This window comes from Watersipora subatra, chromosome 8 (assembly GCF_963576615.1).
Source record: "Watersipora subatra chromosome 8, tzWatSuba1.1, whole genome shotgun sequence".
Taxonomy (NCBI): Eukaryota; Metazoa; Bryozoa; class Gymnolaemata; order Cheilostomatida; family Watersiporidae; genus Watersipora; species Watersipora subatra.
Genome location: NC_088715.1, coordinates 17,971,643 through 17,992,034, shown reverse-complemented (window position 1 = coordinate 17,992,034; position 20,392 = coordinate 17,971,643). Strand labels below are relative to the sequence as shown.

Below are 20,392 nucleotides of genomic sequence, written 5' to 3'. Positions count from 1 at the left end.
TGGGTAGTAGTAGTTTCTGCTCTAACTCGGGTCTCCTACCAGAGACCTGGGAGTTTGAGCACTCGTCTCAAGATCTTAGCTGTTCCCAGTAGGGCACTTTTCTGCAACTCACCTGAGTTGATTGCTGTTGGTATTTGGGCAAGCCACATTTTATGCGCCGGTGTTATTGCGCCCAGTGCGCCAATGACTACTGGGATTACAGTTGTTCTTACACCCCAGCATTTTTCAATTTCTTCTCCAAGAGGGGGATATTTCTCTACCTTTTCTTTTTCTTTGCTGTCTATATTGGAGTCATTGGGTACTGCTATATCTATTATAGTAGCTCTCTTGTTCTCCTTGTCCACCACCACTATATCTGGTTGGTTTGCTAGGATATATATATATATATATATGTATATATATATATATATATATATATATATATATACAGTCAAACATGGATAACTCGCCCACGGATAGCTCGAACACATGGTTAATTCGAACGGTTCCTTTGGTCCGTTCCCACGTAATGATAAATTGCTATAGATAACTCGAACTCAACACTGTTAATTCGAACTGTTTTTTTTGCCCAACGGCTACCGAAACGGTTGTTATCGCTTTAGAAAATCACTTTATTCAAAGCCATAGAGGTAAACCTCATTTTTTCGTAATTCATAAGCGTCGTTATTACCACCATCGGCAAAATATTTTTGTCAACGACTTTTCTAAAGGTTGGGTAAAATTTGATTTATACTGCTATATGATGAATAGCACGGGCTAGCCGGGTCACGCGCGCAAGGATTTTCGCCACGCACATACAAAACAAAAACAGCATGTTGTTTTTGTACTATATATATATATATATATATATATATATATATATATATATATATATATATATATATATATATATATACTGAGATCTAATAATGTTAGCTTTTGGCTAAAAGGCTTTATATAACCCAGAACGACTTGTATATTTGAATAAGTTTGATGTCTCTCTTCACCAAACTAACTTTTTTTCAAAGTTTCTTCAACTGTATTTTGTAGGCTTCCAATGAAAAGTCAACATTGTCTCATACAGAGAATCCGATCAGCGCTGATGTAGCACCTGAGGTATTACATAGTAACAGAATGTTGACTCGTACCTCATTTTGTGACACAAATTTTGCCAAAGACTTGTTGTCCGTATATTGTTACCACTTTTCAACAGAGAAAACAGCCTGAGGTTCTTTTTAAAATAATAGTAAAATATCCATTAGTATTAATAATTCCATTGCAAGTTTTGGTGATACACGATGAGCATCAACTACTTGAGAAAAAACAATTCACTTACTTCAAAACATGTGACTCAAAAGTACAAAAATACTTCATTTTTTTCAAACAATGCAAACAAACATTTTTTGGTCCAAAATTGTAAAAACTATTTTGAATAAGCTCAAAATGTGCAACTTAGAAATGACTATTGTCTGACTTTTTAAATATACTATGGAACTGTACAATAAGTCAACCCACGAATGGATAATAACTGCAGTCTGCCAAAATAAGAAAAATGTGATGTCATTTTATGTGAATAACAATTATTTTACTACATTTAAATTTTGAGCTCATGCTTTTTCAGGGATCTCGCCTCTGAAAAGATAAAAATGACAACATATAATGATAGAATAGTGTATTTAATACTTTTATCTAACTTATCTTTTTATTTTTTGTTTATCAGATTAAGCATCTGTGATCAGCATACCAATCCTGCTGCAGCTCGATGGAGTCACGTGTCGATACAATTTGCATAAAACCTTTATATCATTTGTAAATTTCTGTCTTAGCAACTAATCATCGGTTTGAGTAAATATAATACAGTCTGTACTGCTTTTGGAAGGATAATATTTGTGTTCAACACACTTGTGTAAACAGTACACTCTCAAAAAGGCCTGCTATATTTTCATAATAACTTTACAAAATGACTAAAAAATACTCGATCTGCTAAAAAACTATATTTTTAGTTTGCAGAAGTTACCTTTAAAGATGTATTACTAACTGACTCACAAAGATAGAGAAGTTTACTTTATTAGACATGGTTCCAGTTGCGCATCATACGTTTTTAAGCAGTTTTTGGGTGTTGTTGTCTCTACTTTGCGTTTTGTAACTCCATCAATTTGCATTGATCGGAATGCCTTTTTACTGCTGGCATTGTTTTAGTATTGGTGTTGTTTTATTTTTTTTATTTATTTTATTTATATAAGTTGTTTACTTGAAATCAATTTTGCAGACTGAGAAGACATTATCACAGATTTGCTAGCCAGCTTTCACTGTTTCATATCTATAAACAAATCACTCACTTTTATATACAGTATATATATATATATGCAGGTATTATAAGTGAATTTGTTTTATTTCAGGCTCCTTCATATAATCAACCCATGTCGGCATATGTAAGTATACTTGTACATTGAAAGTATTGGATTTTGCTAGAAACGTAACATTCTCGTGTGCAAACATAGTGTACTATGAATTGTAACATTAATGCTTCGATTTAAAAAGAAATATCAAGAAATATCACAGCCCTCATTAAAAGTCTAGCTAGAGGGAAATACCACAACCCTCATTTGAAACTCTTGGCAGAGGGAAATACCAGTCTCAATTTTTAAGTATAGGTAGAGAGAAATACCACAATCTTCATTTGTAAGATTAAGTGAAAGTACTTTTCAATTTTTTGGAAACCACTATGCTATGCTTTACAATTTGGAGTTGCCTATTCAGACTTTGGGATTTTTTTAGGATCGTCCAAGTATTTTGGCGGAAACAGCTGATGATTTGCTGAGTGGAGCGGTGAGCTTTACTTCAGCTTTGTTTATCTTGTTAAATGTTGTATTAGTACGCCCAAAATTCTCTCCAATTCATGTATAACAGAGTGATTCCAATGTTTATATAACTGCATCAAATATTGTATTTACTATAAACTTGTATTGGCAGAAGCTGGGGCTTTTAAGCCTATTGCATAACATCTTCAAGTAGTTCTAGGGTTTGTTTTTACAATTGAAATCTGTAAAAAGCGAAAAGTTATTTATCACCAACTTTAAAACTTTTTGTGACCCTAGTTTTCGGATAACTTCTTTTTAAACTAATGGTAATTAAAATATTGTTTAGGCATTTTTCTTAACATTCCAAATGGCGCAAATGATTTCAGCTATCGTAAAAACCTGTTTTAAAGGATAAACTTTCTTCTGCTGTTGAGAATAGTTTTTTGTCATACCAGACAATATTTTTAATTAATTTGTTTTTAACTTAGACTATTTTTATTTAAACAAAAAAGTTAAAGTTTTTTTAATTTGTCGTGTATGATATTTTGAGTATTATTAGAATGAGCCAAGAGGAAATTAAGCCATGATTAACATGCTCGAATGTCAAACTTGTATTTGACTGTTAGACTTAATTCTTGGCAGTGCCATAGTCGCTGTTGGTACATTCATATTATTTCTGTAAAAAATATCTGGTTTGACATGGAATTGCGTAATGATTGAAATATTGAATTATTTGAAAAATGTAAAAGACAAAAGATTATTTATTGCAAACTTTAAAACTATCGAAATTTAAATAAATAAAAAAAATTATTCGAAAACATGTTGAAATATTTTTCTATTATAAAAGGTGTAAAGTTTTGCATGATTTGTTTTCAATCTTGGTTATTTTTATTGGTCTAAGGAAAAGTTCCAAATACAGACGGTTCCCAACCTATGAACGAGTTACGTTCCGAGCGATTGTTCGTAAGGTGAATTTGTTCGTAAGTTGCTTCAGTGCTATATTTTGTATTATATTTTATGTTTAAGGCCTATATAAGTATATCGAAGGTTTATATAAGTATGTTTAAGGCTTGTATAATATTTATTTCTTTGTATATAACACTTAATAAAATGGAGAGAATACGTACAGTATGTATTTTTATATAACATTTAATAAAATGGAGAGAATACGTACAGTATGTACGTATTTTTATATAAAATTTAATAAAATGGAGAGAATACGCACAGTATGTATTTTTATATAACATTTAATAAAATGGAGAGAATACGTACAGTATGTATTTTTATATAACATTTAATAAAATGGAAAGAATACGTACAGTATGTATTTTTATATAACATTTAATAAAATGGAGAGAACACGTACAGTACTGTACTGCGTATTTTGTATCATGAGAGGGTCTTCGTCGTCGCTGGAATGGGCTTCAAAAGTTACTTCCTTCTCCGTTACTCCAATGCAGGAAGAAGATGAGGGTTGATGAGTATCTTCCTTAGAGGATTTACTAGAAACTGGGCAAAAGAAGTGATCTAACGACGATTGCACAGTTTTCTTTTCATCAAAAATGATGCGGTAGCACTGTATGGTATCATTCAATTGATTTGCAACCTTTGTGCAGCGTTCAATATTTTGGTTTTGCAGCTCGAAGAGTGCGATGGCTTTATCTATCAGCGAAAACCCCTCAGCCAAGAGTTTCGTTTCGAATTTTTTCATGGGGACAGGCGTTTCTTCCTCCTCCTCCTCTTCGACACGTTGCTGAGCCTCCAACTCTATGAGGTCTTGGTTACTCAATTCCGCCCCATGGGACTCAAGCAATTCCTCGAAGTCCTCCTCCTGCAGGTCAAGCTCGAGTTTGTCACTTAGGCCGACAAGCATGCTGAGAATTTCTTTGTTGATGCCCTCCTGATCAAAGCCACGGAAGTCGTTGACGAACTGAGGGCATAGAAGCCTCCACACGGCGTTGAGGTTGACCTCGGTAACCTCACGCCATGATGCATCAATGTTTTTTATGCAGTTCAAGATGTTATACGACTTCCAATAGCTCTGTAAGGTCATCTCGGGGTCAGAATCTACTGCTTTCAAGGCCATCCTGTACGTCCGTCGGGTGTAATATTTCTTGAAATTGGCAATAACACCCTGGTCCATCGGCTGCAGAAGTGAAGTTGTGTTTGGCGGCAGGTACACAACTTTGACATGAGGATGAAAATCATCCAAGTGCGGGGGGTGGCCGGGAGCATTGTCCAGCACTAGCAAAATCTTGAATGGAATTCTATTATCCCGGCAATACAACTTCACTTCTGGGATGAAATGGTGGAAGAACCAGTCCTCAAATACAGCGAGTGTCACCCATGCCTTTGTGTTTGACATCCATATAACGGGGAGAGAGCTTTTTGTCACATTCTTCAGGGCTCGAGGGTTAGCTGCCCGGTAAACTAGCAGTGGCTTCAGCTTGTAGCTCCCTTCAGCATTCTCCTCAAGCATTAAGGTTAGGCGGTCTTTAGCCGTTTTATATCCGAGCATCGTCTTCTTCTCACGACTAATGTAGGTCTTCTCTGGCATTTTCTTCCAAAAAAGACCCGTTTCGTCGACATTGAAGATCTGCTTAGCCAAATAGCCACCCTCCTCAATGATCTCCTTCAACACTTGGGGGAATCACTCGGCAGCCTCTGTGTCCGCAGATGCTGCCTCTCCGGACACAGACACATTGTGGAGATTCGCCCTCTTCTTGAAACGAGAAAACCATCCGCAGCTGGCAGAAAACGTTTTTTCGGCAGCGCTTTCCCCAGCCTTAGCCTTGACATCCTCAAAGATAGATTTAGCCTTTTCCTGAATGAGCAGAAGGCTCAGAGAAAAACGCCGCCGTTGCTGATCATCGAGCCAAATGGTGAAAAGTTTCTCCATCTCTTCTATGATTTTCCCTCTTTTTTTGCTAATGATCGTCGATTGCATAGGCACTGCACCTTTCACGCGTTCCATTATACGATCTTTCTGTTTATAAATGGTACCGACTGTCGAACGATTCAAGTTGTATACCTGTGCAACGCTCACCATTTTCTCACCCGCATCAAGTTTCTTTATTATTGACACTTTCGTTTCAAATGAGATGGTTTGCCTCTTCTTTGCACTATCACTCTCACTAGAAGCCTTTCGCTTTTCACCAACCATATTGAATAATGGATGACCGAGATATTTACTGTACGTAATGATAAAAATATATAAGGCAGAGGAAGGTGGATGCTGGATGGTGCTTCCGAGTAGTGCCTCTTTCTGCCGCTAATACGTCGGTAATACCGACGGTAATACCGACGGTAATTCATACGGACATTTGAACGCGCAGACCCTGTTCGTATGTACCGTTGTTCGTAACTCGAACGTTCGTAAGTAGGGAACCGTCTGTATGTGTATTTGTTCTATGCTTTTTTAGCATTATCAGAAATGAAGCCAAGTTTGAGTTGTTCAAGTTTCAAATTTGTATTGATCTGTTTAGGTTAATTCTTGGCAATGCCAATGTCATTATTGGTACATTTGTAATATTTATGTAAAAATATCTGGTGTTTCATGGAAGTATGCAATGAGTAATCATTGAGGCCTCTGCGTACATGTATATGAGTTTGATGTTGCTTTCTACACACTGCATTTAACAATACAATGATCTACATGTTATTTACCTTTTCTATCAATTAGAGGATAACAATAATTTTAGTACTGACCAAAAATTACTGTTGTACTGTCCATGATAGGCTATAGTAGTTCATGAATATTAGCTATTTGCACAAATATCAGATAACAGTTTTTAATTTTTAATTAATCATGTCAACAAGTAACTGAACTGGAAAGAATACAACCTCTTGTGTCGCTTAATTAGTTTAAGCCAGCAGTAAGCCTGAATTTTTTTATTTTCCTTTAGATAGCTAGCAGCATGCGTATAGATTTTTAACGCAAATCATTACACTGCTTTTATGACAATACTCCATGAATGCATTCACTGAAAGCGATTGTTTAATGCAAACATTAATACTTTACATGTTGAGGTTCTATCCATGTTTTGGAGGATGGCTATTAAGGACTAGACAGAGTTTTGATATCAATTATTTTTGGCAACCTGGCATAAGAGACAGAGCATATGTATCAACCAAAAAATGTTGAAAGGCATAGTGTTTACGCAAAACTAAACGTACGTGTACACGCACACACACACACACCATAAAATGTACACAACACACAACCCACGCACCAGACATATGGCCGAGTGAGATGAGTTAATATAAATTCCTTATATGTTATATTAATATTATGTTTTTTAGATCTCTCATGAGGAGAGGGAATCTGAACCTGCGAGACAGAACTTAGATGTAAGTCTATGGTTGACTCTAAGCAGCAGGACAATCATCATATTTTCTTTAAATACACAATAGAACACACAGTAAAACAATGGAAAAATAACATGAATTATCTCTTTAAAAAGTCATTACTGTTCTTTTTGAAAGCAAGTTTCTTAACTAGATAACAACTCGTTAATTGCGCTGCCAACTGTTTTGCCTTTTTTATAAATTTAACTTACAAAAAAACTCCTGTCCCTTTCCCAAGCTCGAATAATGATGAAGATATGTATTTTTAAGTAATAAGTCGTGCGGTCTAGCAAAAAAGGTTTGATGACTTGTGTTTGTAACTTTTGTTTGATATTAGAGTAGGATCTTCTCCATCACCTGTTAGCACTTAGCTATATATACTAATTAGTTGCTGATCTGTGTTCATGCGCTAGAAGAAGGTGAATCTATGATTTAACTCAATTCTTGCAAATGAAGTGCGCTGGTTACTGAACCAACTTAGAATGGTTTGATTAACTTGTTCTGGTGTTCAGCGCTATGTTAACTTATGCTTGATTTAAGTCTTTCAGCCTTCCAGCTTATCATTTTATCCAATTTTACTTCCGAAAACTACATTAATAGTTAGTCAATCAATTTAGTTTTTGAAAATCACTCATGCATAGTAAAAAAGAAGTTATAGGATGATGCATTTCTTTTTATTTAGTTCAGAGTTTTACATTGATATGATATGCTGACAACATCTTTGTTATATTGGAGAGAGGATAAGGTTTTGCAGTGGATTAAAACGTTTCATTTATAATCTCATATGGAAGATGGTAATTTTGTTGTTATCCTTGTTTTATAAATGTCTTGTACTTGTACCTTAAACCAGACCTAGTTTTTGAATGCTGCAGAGACTTCCTTTTCGACCCCAAATACAAGAACAACAAATGCTAGAATTGAAGCCTCAGGATGAAGATCGGTCTTCTTTGGTAAGAGTGGTAATTTATATATATTGTTTTTTCTGTGTCTAAGATTTCCTTTAATACGATGAGATAAGTTCGTGAGAGGTCTTCCTGATATCTTTTCTCGAGCTTGTGCCCCTAGAAGCAGCAATATTTAATGAATAACAAAGTATGTACAAATATACTGTTATGCATAAACAGTACAAAATCTACTAAAATTTTTATTACAACACTTGCAATCACTCGTTTTACACAAATGATGAATCATTTTCAATGCTTTATTCAAATTGAATGTACAGCTGTTTTATGATTACACAATAATAAAAAAGTTTAGGTTGTGTTGTGTCAGATGCAGACATTTACTGTTCCAAGGGTTGATGCAACACGAAATATATGACCTACTGGTATTGCTTAACAAAGACAAAATGCAGTGTTCACCACAGACGCTGGGCGTTGACCACGTTATTCACTGTTTCTCAGGTTCTATCTTCCTCAACTCCTAGTCTTTCAATCATTTGCAAAAAATAGGATGTATTGAAATTGAAAAAAATCTGATTGAATCAGCAAGGGGCTATTAGCCTAAGTATGTAGCTAGTGTTTGCTACTGTTTTTGGATGCCATGCTAGTTGCTTGTCTACCCTGGAAATGCTTACAACAATTTGTTGTTATAACCCACATACCTGAGATCTTTTTGCAAGTGTAATGGAAAAACGAGTTTTAAATTGAATTATTTTTCCAATTTCAAGTTTAGCCTTACTGGAGCACAAACCTTTTTAATGCTGGTATGCCAAGTGATTTGTTGACATGACTGGTGGTCTGTTTTTGATTCAACTAGTGTTCTGTTGTTGATATGACTAGTGACCTGTTGTTGATATGACTAGTGATCTGTTGTTGATATGACTAGTGTTCTGTTGTTGATATGACTAGTGATCTGTTGTTGATATGACTAGTGATCTGTTGTTAATATGACTAGTGATCTGTTGTTAATATGACTAGTGATGGGGGTCCTACCACACAAAGCTGTCGTCAGAATAGTCACTTTTAAAATCACTGTCGTCACTTTTAAAATCACTGTCGTCACTTTTAAAATCACTGTCACCTTTTTCAAATTGGTAACCAAAACAACCTCTTTCTTCACATTCGTTATTTTAATACAAATATCTATACTGGTGGCACTGGGTTCCGTTAAAAATCTGAAACTCGCTAGGTTTGAACTTCTGCTAACCAAAAGCATGGCTCAACCAGCGACCTTCACAAACATATTAATGATGTTTGGGAGCGTTGCTGATTACTCCGCGAAGAGTGACAGCCGTCTTAGGTTTTTAGAGCTATATTTCTTGTACTGAAAATAGACCGAGATTGCCTTTAATAATCACTGTCAGTCACAGACTTGGAAACGGATTTGCTGTCAATGTCGTGGCTTTTCATTGCTTTAATTATTTGGCAGTCTGTAAATGCTGGGCCAGGTGCTTCAAACCAAAACTAGTGAAGTTTCGGTTGACCCTGGTGATTTATGAACAAATAATAAGTTAGTAACGGTACGGCAACACGTAACAAAATTTCCGTTGGTTCTAACCAAAATCACGAAATGATTGAAACACACAGAATTATTCTGCGCTGCTAGAATCTGCTAACGAGCATGATCTCAGCAGCTTTTGCAATTAGTATAGTCCAAGAGACGTATAATGACACACAATAGTAAAAGTATAAGTGCAAATCAACATAGTACACACGATGCAACTGCTTAGATTGCGTTATTGAATGTATTTATTGTTTGGACGTTATAGCTACAATTTGTTTATTTTTTAATTATATTTCCTTTTTAGCAGCAAAAGTTTTGTGGTAGAGAATGTCGACATATCTAGCGCAAACAAGTCAGTTGCATCGTATTTACTATGATAACTTTCTGTAATAATTTTTGTGTGTGTTGCATTATGTTTTCGGACTACATATATCTTAAAATTTGCTAAAGTCGTGTTCGCTAACTAATAATAGCGCAACTTAGACAGTTATATCGTGTGTTCTATGTTGAAATGCTTTCGTATTTTTATTGTGTGTCACGGTACATGCCTTGGACTATACTAATTGCTAAAGCTGCTAAAATCGTGCTCGCTAATAATTTGTTTAATCTGTTAAAAGCGTTCGTCGACGAACTCGGTGGGCATGCACAGCTCAAATAATTCTGTGAATTTTGACCGATTAATTCTGTGTTTTTCGTGATTTCGGCCAGAACTCCGAACCAACGAAAAATTCGTTACGTGTGCCGTAACTTTAATAATCCTATTTACGCAATCCTCGTCACCTACATTGATAAATGGTCGTCTCGTCTGTCACTTTTTAAATATCCCGGTCGTCGGGTCGTCAGAATCGTCACAAAACATGGGAGGACCCCCAGTGATCTGTTGTTAATATGACTAGTAATTGGTTGTTAATGTGACTAGTGATCTGTTGTTAATATGACTGGTGATCTGTTGTTAATATGACTAGTGACCGGTTGTTAATATTACTAGTGACCGGTTGTTAATATGACTAGTGATCTGTTGTTAATATGACTAGTGATCTGTTGTTAATATGACTAGTGATCTGTTGTTAATATGACTAGTGATCTGTTGTTAATATGACTAGTAATTGGTTGTTAATGTGACTAGTGATCTGTTGTTAATATGACTGGTGATCTGTTGTTAATATGACTAGTGACTGGTTGTTAATATTACTAGTGACCGGTTGTTAATATGACTAGTGATCTGTTGTTAATATGACTAGTGATCTGTTGTTAATATGACTAGTGATCTGTTGTTGATATGACTAGTGATCTGTTGTTGATATGACTAGTGATCTGTTGTTAATATGACTAGTGATCTGTTGTTAATATGACTAGTGATCTGTTGTTAATATGACTAGTAATTGGTTGTTAATGTGACTAGTGATCTGTTGTTAATGTGACTAGTGGTCTGTCGTTGATGTTACTAGTGATCTCTTGTTACAATGATTAGTGGTCTGTTGTTGATATTACTAGTGATCTGTTGTTAATATGACTAGTGACCTGTTGTTAATATGACTAGTGATCTGTTGTTGATATTACTAGTGACCTGTTGTTGATATGACTAGTGATCTGTTGTTGATATGACTAGTGATCTGTTGTTGATATGACTAGTGACCTGTTGTTGATATGACTAGTGATCTGTTGTTGATATGACTAGTGACCTGTTGTTGATATGACTAGTGATCTGTCGTTGATATGACTAGTGAACTGTTGTTGATATGACTAGTGATCTGTTGTTGATATGACTAGTGACCTGTTGTTGATATGACTAGTGATCTGTTGTTGATATGACTAGTGATCTGTTGTTGATATGACTAGTGATCTGTTGTTGATATGACTAGTGACCTGTTGTTGATATGACTAGTGATCTGTTGTTGATATGACTAGTGATCTGTCGTTGATATGACTAGTGACCTGTTGTTGATATGACTAGTGATCTGTTGTTGATATGACTGGTGATCTGTTGTTGATATGACTAGTGATCTGTTGTTAATATGACTAGTGATCTGTTGTTGATATGACTAGTGATCTGTTGTTGATATGACTAGTGATCTGTTGTTAATATGACTAGTGATCTGTGGTTGATATGACTAGTGATCTGTTGTTAATATGACTAGTGATCCGTTGTTGATATTACTAGTGATCTGTTGTTGATATGACTAGTGACCTGTCGTTGATATGACTAGTGATCTGTTGTTGATATGACTAGTGGTCTGTTGTTGATATGACTAGTGATCTGTTGTTGATATGATTAGTGATCTGTGGTTGATATGACTAGTGATCTGTTGTTGATATGACTAGTGACCTGTTGTTGATATGACTAGTGATCTGTTGTTGATATGACTAGTGATCTGTTGTTGATATTACTAGTGATCTGTTGTTGATATGACTAGTGACCTGTTGTTAATATGACTAGTGATCTGTTGTTAATATGACTAGTGACCTGTTGTTGATATGACTAGTGATCTGTTGTCGATATTACTAATGATCTGTTGTTGATATGACTAGTGATCTGTTGTTGATATGACTAGTAATCTGTTGTTAATATGACTAGTGATCTGTTGTTAATATGACTAGTGATCTGTTGTTAATATGACTAGTGATCTGTTGTTGATATGACTAGTGATCTGTTATTGATATGACTAGTGATCTGTTGGTAATATGACTAGTGACCTGTTGTTGATATGACTAGTGATCTGTGGTTGATATGACTAGTGACCTGTTGTTGATATGACTAGTGATCAATTGTTGATATGACTAGTGATGTGTTGTTAATATGACTAGTGATCTGTAGTTGATATGACTAGTGGTCTGTTGTTAATATGACTAGTGATCTGTTGTTGATATGACTAGTGATCTGTTGTTGATATGACTAGTGATCTGTTGTTAATATGACTAGTGATCTGTGGTTGATATGACTAGTGATCTGTTGTTGATATGACTAGTGATCTGTTGTTGATATGACTAGTGATCTGTTGTTGATATGACTAGTGACCTGTTGTTGATATGACTAGTGATCTGTGGTTGATATGACTAGTGATCTGTTGTTGATATGACTAGTGATCTGTTGTTGATATGACTAGTGATCTGTTGTTGATATGACTAGTGATCTGTTGTTAATATGACCAGTGATCTGTGGTTGATATGACTAGTGATCTGTTGTTGATATGACTAGTGATCTGTTGTTGATATTACTAGTGATCTGTTGTTGATATGACTAGTGACCTGTCGTTGATCTGACTGGTGATCTGTTGTTGATATGACTAGTGGTCTGTTGTTGATATGACTAGTGATCTGTTGTTGATATGACTAGTGATCTGTTGTTAATATGACTAGTGATCTGTTGTTGATATGACTAGGGATCTGTTGTTGATATGACTAGTGATCTGTTGTTAATATGACTAGTGATCTGTTGTTGATATGACTAGTGACCTGTTGTTGATATGACTAGGGATCTGTTGTTGATATGACTAGTGATCTGTGGTTTATATGACTAGTGATATGTTGTTAATATGACTAGTGATCTGTTGTTGATATTACTAGTGATCTGTTGTTCATATGACTAGTGACCTGTCGTTGATATGACTAGTGATCTGTTGTTGATATGACTAGGGATCTATTGTTGATATGACTAGTGGTCTGTTGTTGATATGACTAGTGATCTGTTGTTGATATGACTAGTGATCTGTTGTTAATATGACTAGTGATCTGTTGTTGATATGACTAGGGATCTGTTGTTGGTATGACTAGTGTTCTGTTGTTGATATGACTAGGGATCTGTTGTTGATATGACTAGTGATCTGTGGTTGATATGACTAGTGATCTGTTGTTGATATGACTAGTGATCTGTGGTTGATATGACTAGTGATCTGTTGTTAATATGACTAGTGATCTGTTGTTGATATTACTAGTGATCTGTTGTTGGTATGACTAGTGACCTGTCGTTGATATGACTAGTGATCTGTTGTTGATATGACTAGTGACCTGCTGTTAATATGACTAGCGATCTGTTGTTAATATGACTAGTGACCTGTTGTTGATATGACTAGTGATCTGTTGTTGATATGACTAATGATCTGTTGTTGATATGACTAGTGATCTGTTGTTGATATGACTAGTAATCTGTTGTTAATATGACTAGTGATCTGTTGTTAATATGACTAGTGATCTGTTGTTGATATGACTAGTGATCTGTTGATGATATGACTAGTGATCTGTTGTTGATATGACTAGTGACCTGTTGTTAATATAACTAGTGACCTGTCGTTGATATTACTAGTGATCTGTTGTTAATATGACTAGTGACCTGTTGTTAATATGACTAGTGATCTGTTGTTAATATGACTAGTGATCTGTTGTTGATATGACTAGTGATCTGTGGTTTATATGATTAGTGATCTGTTGTTAATATGACTAGTGATCTGTTGTTGATATTACTAGTGATCTGTTGTTGATATGACTAGTGACCTGTCGTTGATATGACTAGTGATCTGTTGTTGATATGACTAGGGATCTGTTGTTGATATGACTAGTGGTCTGTTGTTGATATGACTAGTGATTTGTTGTTGATATGACTAGTGATCTGTTGTTAATATGACTAGTGATCTGTTGTTAATATGACTAGTGATCTGTTGTTGATATGACTAGTGATCTGTTGATGATACGACTAGTGATCTGTTGTTGATATGACTAGTGACCTGTTGTTAATATAACTAGTGACCTGTCGTTGATATGACTAGTGATCTGTTGTTGATATGACTAGTGGTCTGTTGTTGATATGACTAGTGATCTGTTGTTAATATGACTAGTGACCTGTTGTTGATATGACTAGTGACCAGTTGTTAATATGACTAGTGATCTGTTGTTAATATGACTAGTGACCTGTTGTTAATATGACTAGTGACCTGTTGTTGATATGACTAGTGATCTGTTGTTAATATGACTAGTGACCTGTTGTTAATATGACTAGTGGTCTGTTGTTGATATGACTAGTGATCTGTTGTTAATATGACTAGTGACCTGTAGTTGATATGACTAGTGACCAGTTGTTAATATGACTAGTGATCTGTTGTTAATATGACTAGTGATCTGTTGTTGATATGACTAGTGATCTGTTGTTAATCTGACTAGTGATCTGTTGTTGATATGACTAGGGATCTGTGGTTGATATGACTAGTGATCTGTTGTTGATATGACTAGTGATCTGTTGTTGATATTACTAGTGATCTGTTGTTGATATGACTAGTGACCTGTCGTTGATCTGACTGGTGATCTGTTGTTGATATGACTAGTGGTCTGTTGTTGATATGACTAGTGATCTGTTGTTGATATGACTAGTGATCTGTTGTTAATATGACTAGTGATCTGTTGTTGATATGACTAGGGATCTGTTGTTGATATGACTAGTGATCTGTTGTTAATATGACTAGTGATCTGTTGTTGATATGACTAGTGACCTGTTGTTGATATGACTAGGGATCTGTTGTTGATATGACTAGTGATCTGTGGTTTATATGACTAGTGATATGTTGTTAATATGACTAGTGATCTGTTGTTGATATTACTAGTGATCTGTTGTTCATATGACTAGTGACCTGTCGTTGATATGACTAGTGATCTGTTGTTCATATGACTAGGGATCTGTTGTTGATATGACTAGTGGTCTGTTGTTGATATGACTAGTGATCTGTTGTTGATATGACTAGTGATCTGTTGTTAATATGACTAGTGATCTGTTGTTGATGTGACTAGGGATCTGTTGTTGGTATGACTAGTGATCTGTTGTTGATATGACTAGGGATCTGTTGTTGATATGACTAGTGATCTGTGGTTGATATGACTAGTGATCTGTTGTTGATATGACTAGTGATCTGTGGTTGATATGACTAGTGATCTGTTGTTAATATGACTAGTGATCTGTTGTTGATATTACTAGTGATCTGTTGTTGATATGACTAGTGACCTGTCGTTGATATGACTAGTGATCTGTTGGTGATATGACTAGTGACCTGTTGTTAATATGACTATTGATCTGTTGTTAATATGACTAGTGACCTGTTGTTGATATGACTAGTGATCTGTTGTTGATATGACTAATGATCTGTTGTTGATATGACTAGTGATCTGTTGTTGATATGACTAGTAATCTGTTGTTAATATGACTAGTGATCTGTTGTTAATATGACTAGTGATCTGTTGTTAATATGACTAGTGATCTGTTGTTAATATGACTAGTGATCTGTTGTTGATATGACTAGTGATCTGTTGATGATATGACTAGTGATCTGTTGTTGATATGACTAGTGACCTGTTGTTAATATAACTAGTGACCTGTCGTTGATATTACTAGTGATCTGTTGTTAATATGACTAGTGACCTGTTGTTAATATGACTAGTGATCTGTTGTTAATATGACTAGTGATCTGTTCTTGATATGACTAGTGATCTGTGGTTTATATGATTAGTGATCTGTTGTTAATATGACTAGTGATCTGTTGTTGATATTACTAGTGATCTGTTGTTGATATGACTAGTGACCTGTTGTTGATATGACTAGTGATCTGTTGTTGATATGACTAGGGATCTGTTGTTGATATGACTAGTGGTCTGTTGTTGATATGACTAGTGATCTGTTGTTGATATGACTAGTGATCTGTTGTTAATATGACTAGTGATCTGTTGTTGATATGACTAGGGATCTGTTTTTGGTATGACTAGTGATCTGTTGTTGATATGACTAGGGATCTGTTGTTGATATGACTAGTGATCTGTGGTTGATATGACTAGTGATCTGTTGTTAATATGACTAGTGATCTGTTGTTAATATGACTAGTGATCTGTTGTTGATATGACTAGTGATCTGTTGATGATATGACTAGTGATCTGTTGTTGATATGACTAGTGACCTGTTGTTAATATAACTAGTGACCTGTCGTTGATATGACTAGTGATCTGTTGTTGATATGACTAGTGGTCTGTTGTTGATATGACTAGTGATCTGTTGTTAATATGACTAGTGACCTGTTGTTGATATGACTAGTGACCAGTTGTTAATATGACTAGTGATCTGTTGTTAATATGACTAGTGACCTGTTGTTAATATGACTAGTGACCTGTTGTTGATATTACTAGTGATCTGTTGTTAATATGACTAGTGACCTGTTGTTAATATGACTAGTGGTCTGTTGTTGATATGACTAGTGATCTGTTGTTAATATGAATAGTGACCTGTTGTTGATATGACTAGTGACCAGTTGTTAATATGACTAGTGATCTGTTGTTAATATGACTAGTGATCTGTTGTTGATATGACTGGTGATCTGTTGTTAATCTGACTAGTGATCTGTTGTTGATATGACTAGGGATCTGTGGTTGATATGACTAGTGATCTGTTGTTGATATGACTAGTGATCTGTTGTCGATATGACTAGTGACCTGTTGCTGATATGACTAGTGACCTGTTGTTAATATGACTAGTGATCTGTTGTTAATATGACTAGTGATCTGTTGTTAATATGACTAGTGACCTGTTGTTAATATGACTAGTGACCTGTTGTTGATATGACTAGTGATCTGTTGTTAATATGACTAGTGACCTGTTGTTGATATGACTAGTGACCAGTTGTTAATATGACTAGTGATCTGTTGTTAATATGACTAGTGACCTGTTGTTAATATGACTAGTGACCTGTTGTTGATATGACTAGTGATCTGTTGTTAATATGACTAGTGACCTGTTGTTAATATGACTAGTGGTCTGTTGTTGATATGACTAGTGATCTGTTGTTAATATGACTATTGACCTGTTGTTGATATGACTAGTGACCAGTTGTTAATATGACTAGTGATCTGTTGTTAATATGACTAGTGATCTGTTGTTGATATGACTAGTGATCTGTTGTTAATATGACTAGTGATCTGTTGTTAATATGACTAGTGACCTGTTGTTAATATGACTAGTGACCTGTTGTTGATATGACTAGTGATCTGTTGTTAATATGACTAGTGACCTGTTGTTAATATGACTAGTGGTCTGTTGTTGATATGACTAGTGATCTGTTGTTAATATGACTAGTGACCTGTTGTTAATATGACTAGTGACCTGTTGTTAATATGACTAGTGACCTGTTGTTGATATGACTATTGATCTGTTGTTATTATGACTAGTGACCTGTTGTTAATATGACTAGTGGTCTGTTGTTGATATGACTAGTGATCTGTTGTTAATATGACTATTGACCTGTTGTTGATATGACTAGTGACCAGTTGTTAATATGACTAGTGATCTGTTGTTAATATGACTAGTGATCTGTTGTTGATATGACTAGTGATCTGTTGTTAATATGACTAGTGATCTGTTGTTAATATGACTAGTGACCTGTTGTTAATATGACTAGTGACCTGTTGTTGATATGACTAGTGATCTGTTGTTAATATGACTAGTGACCTGTTGTTAATATGACTAGTGGTCTGTTGTTGATATGACTAGTGACCAGTTGTTAATATGACTAGTGATCTGTTGTTAATATGACTAGTGACCTGTTGTTAATATGACTAGTGACCTGTTGTTGATATGACTAGTGATCTGTTGTTAATATGACTAGTGACCTGTTGTTAATATGACTAGTGGTCTGTTGTTGATATGACTAGTGATCTGTTGTTAATATGACTATTGACCTGTTGTTGATATGACTAGTGACCAGTTGTTAATATGACTAGTGATCTGTTGTTAATATGACTAGTGATCTGTTGTTGATATGACTAGTGATCTGTTGTTAATATGACTAGTGATCTGTTGTTAATATGACTAGTGACCTGTTGTTAATATGACTAGTGACCTGTTGTTGATATGACTAGTGATCTGTTGTTAATATGACTAGTGACCTGTTGTTAATATGACTAGTGGTCTGTTGTTGATATGACTAGTGATCTGTTGTTAATATGACTAGTGACCTGTTGTTAATATTACTAGTGGTCTGTTGTTGATATGACTAGTGATCTGTTGTTAATATGACTAGTGATCTGTGGTTTATATGACTAGTGATATGTTGTTAATATGACTAGTGATCTGTTGTTGATATTACTAGTGATCTGTTGTTCATATGACTAGTGACCTGTCGTTGATATGACTAGTGATCTGTTGTTCATATGACTAGGGATCTGTTGTTGATATGACTAGTGGTCTGTTGTTGATATGACTAGTAATCTGTTGTTAATATGACTAGTGATCTGTTGTTAATATGACTAGTGATCTGTTGTTGATATGACTAGTGATCTGTTGATGATATGACTAGTGATCTGTTGTTGATATGACTAGTGACCTGTTGTTAATATAACTAGTGACCTGTCGTTGATATTACTAGTGATCTGTTGTTAATATGACTAGTGACCTGTTGTTAATATGACTAGTGATCTGTTGTTAATATGACTAGTGATCTGTTGTTGATATGACTAGTGATCTGTGGTTTATATGATTAGTGATCTGTTGTTAATATGACTAGTGATCTGTTGTTGATATTACTAGTGATCTGTTGTTGATATGACTAGTGACCTGTCGTTGATATGACTAGTGATCTGTTGTTGATATGACTAGGGATCTGTTGTTGATATGACTAGGGATCTGTTGTTGATATGACTAGTGATTTGTTGTTGATATGACTAGTGATCTGTTGTTAATATGACTAGTGATCTGTTGTTAATATGACTAGTGATCTGTTGTTGATATGACTAGTGATCTGTTGATGATACGACTAGTGATCTGTTGTTGATATGACTAGTGACCTGTTGTTAATATAACTAGTGACCTGTCGTTGATATGACTAGTGATCTGTTGTTGATATGACTAGTGGTCTGTTGTTGATATGACTAGTGATCTGTTGTTAATATGACTAGTGACCTGTTGTTGATATGACTAGTGACCAGTTGTTAATATGACTAGTGATCTGTTGTTAATATGACTAGTGACCTGTTGTTAATATGACTAGTGACCTGTTGTTGATATGACTAGTGATCTGTTGTTAATATGACTAGTGACCTGTTGTTAATATGACTAGTGGTCTGTTGTTGATATGACTAGTGATCTGTTGTTAATATGACTAGTGACCTGTAGTTGATATGACTAGTGACCAGTTGTTAATATGACTAGTGATCTGTTGTTAATATGACTAGTGATCTGTTGTTGATATGACTAGTGATCTGTTGTTAATCTGACTAGTGATCTGTTGTTGATATGACTAGGGATCTGTGGTTCATATGACTAGTGATCTGTTGTTGATATGACTAGTGATCTGTTGTTGATATTACTAGTGATCTGTTGTTGATATGACTAGTGACCTGTCGTTGATCTGACTGGTGATCTGTTGTTGATATGACTAGTGGTCTGTTGTTGATATGACTAGTGATCTGTTGTTGATATGACTAGTGATCTGTTGTTAATATGACTAGTGATCTGTTGTTGATATGACTAGGGATCTGTTGTTGATATGACTAGTGATCTGTTGTTAATATGACTAGTGATCTGTTGTTGATATGACTAGTGACCTGTTGTTGATATGACTAGGGATCTGTTGTTGATATGACTAGTGATCTGTGGTTTATATGACTAGTGATATGTTGTTAATATGACTAGTGATCTGTTGTTGATATTACTAGTGATCTGTTGTTCATATGACTAGTGACCTGTCGTTGATATGACTAGTGATCTGTTGTTCATATGACTAGGGATCTGTTGTTGATATGACTAGTGGTCTGTTGTTGATATGACTAGTGATCTGTTGTTGATATGACTAGTGATCTGTTGT

At 35.2% G+C, this 20,392-nt stretch overlaps 2 protein-coding genes across 2 annotated transcripts; both read right to left on the bottom strand.

Moving 5' to 3' along the window:
* Positions 1–4,110: 4,110 nt before the first annotated feature.
* Positions 4,111–5,337, bottom strand: LOC137402342 (tigger transposable element-derived protein 1-like). Its single transcript, XM_068088841.1, has one exon. It carries the CDS (start codon positions 5,335–5,337, stop codon positions 4,111–4,113), a length of 1,227 nt encoding a protein of 408 aa, XP_067944942.1.
* Positions 5,338–5,430: 93 nt separating this feature from the next.
* LOC137402341 (tigger transposable element-derived protein 1-like) lies at positions 5,431–5,943 on the bottom strand. Its single transcript, XM_068088840.1, has one exon. It carries the CDS (start codon positions 5,941–5,943, stop codon positions 5,431–5,433), a length of 513 nt encoding a protein of 170 aa, XP_067944941.1.
* Between the last annotated feature and the right edge of the window lie 14,449 nt (positions 5,944–20,392).

Bases quoted from the DNA above. Each gene is read 5' to 3' on its own strand.
- LOC137402342 (XM_068088841.1), bottom strand. From the start codon at position 5,337: ATGCCAGAGAAGACCTACATTAGTCGTGAGAAGAAGACGATGCTCGGA.
- LOC137402341 (XM_068088840.1), bottom strand. From the start codon at position 5,943: ATGGTTGGTGAAAAGCGAAAGGCTTCTAGTGAGAGTGATAGTGCAAAG.